The sequence below is a fragment of the Pomacea canaliculata genome, linkage group LG5 (genome assembly GCF_003073045.1).
Source record: "Pomacea canaliculata isolate SZHN2017 linkage group LG5, ASM307304v1, whole genome shotgun sequence".
NCBI classification, from domain to species: Eukaryota; Metazoa; Mollusca; class Gastropoda; order Architaenioglossa; family Ampullariidae; genus Pomacea; species Pomacea canaliculata.
Window position 1 is genome coordinate 7,432,226 of NC_037594.1, and position 6,000 is coordinate 7,438,225.

At 44.5% G+C, this 6,000-nt stretch overlaps 1 protein-coding gene across 7 annotated transcripts in view; it reads left to right on the plus strand.

The window, feature by feature from the left end:
- Window positions 1–4,744, plus strand: part of LOC112563577 (cilia- and flagella-associated protein 46-like) — a 56,944-nt gene extending 52,200 nt beyond the window's left edge. For all 7 annotated transcript variants that reach the window (XM_025237653.1, XM_025237649.1, XM_025237655.1 and 4 more), the window contains 7 exons: window positions 368–428; window positions 1,245–1,280; window positions 1,597–1,696; window positions 1,988–2,100; window positions 2,673–2,754; window positions 3,309–3,445; window positions 3,883–4,744. In XM_025237653.1, the coding sequence (XP_025093438.1) occupies window positions 368–428; window positions 1,245–1,280; window positions 1,597–1,696; window positions 1,988–2,100; window positions 2,673–2,754; window positions 3,309–3,445; window positions 3,883–4,190 (837 nt within the window). In that variant the 3' untranslated portion in view covers window positions 4,191–4,744. The remainder of the gene's footprint in view (window positions 1–367; window positions 429–1,244; window positions 1,281–1,596; window positions 1,697–1,987; window positions 2,101–2,672; window positions 2,755–3,308; window positions 3,446–3,882) is intronic.
- The last annotated feature ends 1,256 nt before the right edge of the window (window positions 4,745–6,000 follow it).

Below are 6,000 nucleotides of genomic sequence, written 5' to 3' on the forward strand. Positions count from 1 at the left end.
AAGTGTATGCGCCCCCCGTGAAAAACTGTCGTTCTTTTTATCTAAACCAGATAGTTGAGTGTAGTATCCTTCCTGTGATTCGTAACTCTGAAATTAAGTACCTTGGTGACCACCACAGTGCGTTTTTACAAGAAAACTGAAACGGTGACTGAAACATAAAAAGAAAAGACGTTGAGGGAAAGGGGTGTTTGGAGGTGATGGTAGAGAAGAAATAGGGAGACAGAGCCAAACTTCCATTTGTTGTTACGCAGCAGGCATCTACGGTGTTTCAACTAAGTTTGTTTTCTAGCCGGAGCTAAGCTACTTAATGAGCATGACGGTAGGTTTTTCTCCTCGTTTTGTCAGACTTTGTCTTTTGTTGTTTCAGAATCTCGTCAAACGATCAGTGCAGCCCTGGCAAGTCGCAGTGGAGAACAACAACATCAAGTGTATCCTTTGTGCTCGTTGCGCGGCCAACAGGTGGAGCGACCGGCATTCACTAATGGACTCTAACGTTCTATTTTGGAGGATTTACACTCGTGGTGATGGTGGAGACAAACTTTAAATAGTGGATAAGAAGAGTGAAAATTATGAATTATGTTTTTGTTGATTGACAGTAACAACAGTTTCAGATGAAAGAGAAGCGTTGCTTGTGCTTTACTTAAACGCCGTTTTTTAATTTTATTTATTGTAGGATATTTCTTCCAGATAGTTCAGATCATTGTGGATCGGTCGAAAAATATCCTGCTTCATAGGTCCAGTCCGGTCGGTCATGTGGTCGGTTCGTCCCAGGACACCGGTCTTCTAAAGCAAATGCTAGCTAGTAACAAACAAGATCATCTATCGCAGTTTGCAACAAATACCAAAGTATGTTAAGCAGTTTAAACACGCATATGAATTTGACTAAGCATCGTCATAAAAAGCGTTAAATCTCCCTAGAAAATGTGTTTGGAGGATGGTTTATTGAACCAGTTTCATTACAGACGTGAAAAAAATGAAAAAAAAACAAATGAAATTGTGATGATGCAATACCGTTATCGTCAAAACTTGAGCTGGAGCTAAATTTTAAGCAAAGTTTTATCCTATCAGGGACGGTCATATTAAGAACAATCGATAGACAGAGAATGGATATTGATGAGCAGGTCAAAGTATGATCCCGAGAAGGATGTCTCTATATATCCTTATTAACAAGAAAAACAAGGGTTTAAAGTGAGTTTAGTCAATGTTCATCAAGAGCTGTGATGCCGTTCCTTAACACGGCCAAGACATCGTGGACCCGTACCGAGAAGGTTCTGAAACAGGTGAGCATCGGGTTATTGTCAATAAAACATTTAACTTCAAGTAATGTTCTGCTGGTTAGAGGTTTACTTAGCGGTATATGGGTTAAAGGCTATATCTGGGGTCAAAGAGGACCGCCAAGACCGGAAGTGACATAGTAAGGGTATTTGAGTCATGACGGAAGTGACATAGTAAGGTTATTGGCTGTCATGACGGACTGGTCGTTAGGTCACATGAACACGTGCATCAAACTGTCATGATGTCCACAGCAACTGCACTGCCTCATCAGTAGGCATGACCTGGTGTTCTCAGAATATTTTTGATTGTTTTCATCTGCAGATGAGAGAAAGCCAGGGGACCAGTTTCGCCATATTCTTGAGGACTATGAGCAGCTCACGCACAAGTGGCTGGGCATCTACGGGGAGGACCACACGCCGAGGTACGGGAGTGCAGGGGAGAGGGGAGAAAGCGTGAAGTAGATGGGGAGGGGGTTGTCCAAGCTGTTGTCGGGAGGGCATCAAGGTGGGTTTGTCCAGAAGCTAGCATTTGGCAAAGCGAGAGTTGGGAAAATCAGCTTTGGGAAGCTTTCACGTGGGAAAATTATGGCTGCCATAGTTGATGGATGTATGTGTGTGTGAGAGAGAGATATGTAAAATGTCAGGAAAGGTAAACAGGTGTAATCATTCAATACCTCTGAACAGAATTTCGTGACTTCTTTATATATCTTCAGTGTCGGAGAGTGGGAGTTGTACATCAAAGAAAGCAGCACCTTTCTTTTCTATGGCTTTGAGCGTCTGGTCGCCTACCTGTCTCCTGCCAAGCTGTCTGCTCTCAACATTCCAGGTACGGGTCACCTGACCAAAGTAGCTGTCACGGCAGCCATTTAATGTCCGTAATTAAAATAGTAGATAACCTCAATTTGAAAAGAAAAAACCTCGAAACATTGTGTGTGCAGAGTGCATCAATCAAGCGCCTGGCACCTGTGTTCCGATAGCTATTTCATACTAATAGCTTAATTAAGTTCTCTGTGGTATTTATCTCTGGATAGTGACTTTGTGATGGGAGCAGTGCAAAGAAAAGTAGCTTAAACTAAGTCAGAAGCAGATTCTGGAAGTAGCGCCTGAAACCTGGTTGGTAGAGGCAAGGGGTGGGCTGGGGTATGTCATACGGAGGCTGTGTGGATATCCCTGTGGTAAAGCTATGTCAGACACTATCAATTGTAATTTAAATCTTACGGAATGCATATTTTTTGAGTGCAAACAATTATAGTAGAGTGCTGCACGATGACTTAATTGTTATTTTGATGTTTTTGAGTGGTGGGGGGTAGTTGTTGTTGTAAGCGTTAGCCGTTGATTGACCATTCCTCGTGTTTGTGTGTGTGTGTGTGTGTGCGCGCACGCGTGTGTGTTGAGCAGATTGCATGATGATGTACGTGCTGGACCAGGCCCAGACCAGTAAGAGCTTCATGAGACAGAGTAAGGTCGACACGCTCAAGAGGTGAGAATCTAATAGGCAAGTGGGGCCTTATGTGGACCTCTGTCATAATGTAGCAACTGATTATACCATTCCCCCATTTTCTCTATCTTCTCTTTGTGGTCAGCTGCAGATTTATTGGTACTAATCGTACAACAAACACCAGACTGCTAATTGTCAGTAGGCAGCGTAAACTAACCAAGTGAAATCATTGGACTGTAAGCTCAAAACTATCTGCGGGTGACATGCATGCTAGTCACTCACATTGCTTGTGGTTCTGTCAGAGAAATGTTTTAAATCACAGTCATGCTCTCATCATTCTTATTTGTCACAATATTATATTTGTATTTGTGCAGCTTTTAAATGTACTCACTATGCAGGCATCAGTTTAACTTCGTGTAGCAGTTCCAACATTTGGTGTGCTTGTCTCTAGTTATTGCTTCAGAACTTGCATGTACATGCCTGTGTGTGTGTGCGTGTGTGCGCGTGCTTGTTGGTCGGGGTGTGTGAAAACGTGTGGTGTGCATGTATTTGGGTTTGTTTGTTTTTTTTTGTGCATGTGCGGGATTTTGAAACAGCCAGAACGAGCTGGCGCTGGAAGGCCCTCTGGAGATGGCCATGATGGTCAGTCTGGCGGGGACGAAGTGTGTGCTGACTAACCAGTGGTCGTGCACGCTGGCCGAGAACACAAACAAACTAGAACTGACCATGAAAGGTAGGCCAAGAACCTTGCGCTTCACACTAGTTGTAAAACTCACATTTCAAAGTTAGTTATTGTCGTTCGCATTCAGAAAGGTTATAAAATAAACAAAGACAAACAAATAACAGGAAAATCGTGATTCTCTCTCCCCTCCCTTCTTTCACAAAGAAGAAAAGTCGGTATTTTAAATCATGATTCTCTCATTCCCCCACCCTCCGCACACACACACACACACACGAACGCATGCACACACTTGCAACATTTCGCTGACAAAATCCACCCAGGATCTCGTGATCTTTAGTTTAACAGCGGTTAGCACATCTCATACGACATGTGCAGACCAGTATGGAGATGGGTAGTCTCCGACAACTGGCACTGGAACTGGCTGGATCACGTGACCAGAATCGGCTCGACCTTTACGTTCTCTAGCCTTCTAACCTTTCCTGTTTCAGATCTGTTGGAGCGCGGCATGTCGTCTGGACAGGCGGTCCGCCTGCTCCTGTCGCCGCCCAAACGCCGCGCGCTGGAGGAGCGACTAGCCGCGGAGGAATTGGCGTCGGCGCCCTCCGTCTCCCAGAAGGGCAAGGACAAGGACGCCAAGGGCAGCGAGAAGCAGAAGAGCAAAGTGCAGAGCGTTGAGCCTCCCATCAGTGACGACCCTGACAAGGACAGGGAGTCGCCCAAAGAGAAGCCGGCGCAGCCTCAGAGTGACTGGTTCAACATGGTGTGCTACGGCATGCCCAACCTCGTCATCACGTAGGCTCAACCCTGGCTGAGGTAGTGTGGTCGCGTGGAACGCGAGGAGGACTTGATGGATGTCGCTGGCCGTAGGTCAAACCTCTGTTCCAGTCCCCACCTTGCCTCTTTACCAAGATCCTTTGCGAGGTTCACAAAATGCAGACTTTCTCTCATCACGGGGAGTCGAGATGGGCTGCAACTCTCAGGCACTGGGGTTGTAATATTCCTAGTTGAAATCACAAGTGTGCTTAATTTTGTTTAACAAGGGCCAAAATAAACTGACTACACGTTACCGGACACGATAAATAAAACGAAGAATAATGTGATCTATGACGTCTTGAATTATCCTGTAAGTAAACATAAATTATCCTGTACATAAACAGACCGCATGCTCACTGCTATTGTAAAATCCGTCCTTTGAACCACCTACCCATTCTTTTTAAACCGGCGCACATTTCAGAGAGGCAAGAATAAAGAGTCTTTTTTTTAAAAAAAAGTGTCTTAAATACGGTTTTTATATTTTGACTATTTGCTTTCATTGTGCAACAGGAGCATGAAATAAAGAACTCATCCCTATGTTGTGTTGGTGTGAAAAGGCTATGAGCTGTGCCTAGTTTCAGGACAGGATTGCCTATTTAAAGGGCGAATAGGATATTTTCACCTATATAGCAGGTAGGTGGCCACATCAAGCCCGCAGTTGTGACCTTTTTGCTGTACAACCCGATTGCATGTTAGACAATCATAATCAAAAGTCGGCAGAACAACAGCGGTATGTGATGATTGATATTTTCTGGTACCAAGCTTTGTTGAGCGAAACAAGCGTACACTGTAGAGTAGACTCCATTACCAGCCTTGGGAGGCTTTCCACAGCCCAGTCAGTAGATGTCCAATCTCCCCTTTTCCTCCTACTAGGCCAGGCCTGCTTCCTTCACAAATACTTTCTCTGCCTTTTTCAGATATTGTAGCCAGAAATGTTTTGCATGTTTTCCCGGGATCGATGTGTACAGCCTTCAGTGGAAGAACAGAACACTTGTCTTCCACGTCCCTGGCGTTCATGAGGACACAAACGACTTCAGGGAAGATGATGGGGGAGGGGAGCTGGACGCAAACCGGTTTTGGAGATATCGCCTTTTCCGGTCATTTTCAGAATTTCTTAAATGCCTCGGAGTTTGGCTTGCATTTGGGAGATTTGAGGAAATGATTTCACGATCAAACGGGATCAGACCGCAAAGCAATTACTTCTGAAAGAAAACCCCGAGATATCCGCAGTGTGCATACATGCATGCGTAAGTATGTATTTTTGATGACGAACAATATTGGTCGGGGACAGTGTGTGTATTAATAAAAATCTCTCTTTCTCTCTCTATTTCTTCTCTCTCTCTCTCTCTCACACATACACACTCACTGTGAGTGCGCATGTAGCGTGTGTCTGTAAACAAATTAAGGTGTGTTGTTGTTTGCCCTCGGTGTGTTTTCCTTTCATAAAGACTGTCTAGATGTGGACAGGAGCGACAGCAAGTTGCAGTCTGGCATAACTTCACTCTTAGGGTTGAATTCTGAATGAAAGAACTAGGGCTTTGAACTTTGGTGAAAATAGCCTCTACTCCACACTATGTGAGGAATTATTTCTCGCCCGACAGCGACAATGCAAAGTTGAATAACAGCGTCGTTATCGACGATCGAAAAAACATTTTTTTTCGGTTTGCCGTAATCTGTCATCTTACTTCTGTTCACCTCTCACCTCTTCCAACATTCCACCTCCCTTCTCCCTCCATCTTCGGAAGCGGAAGCAAGATGTTACAAAAGCAGGGATCGGAGAATTCAAAGGAGGG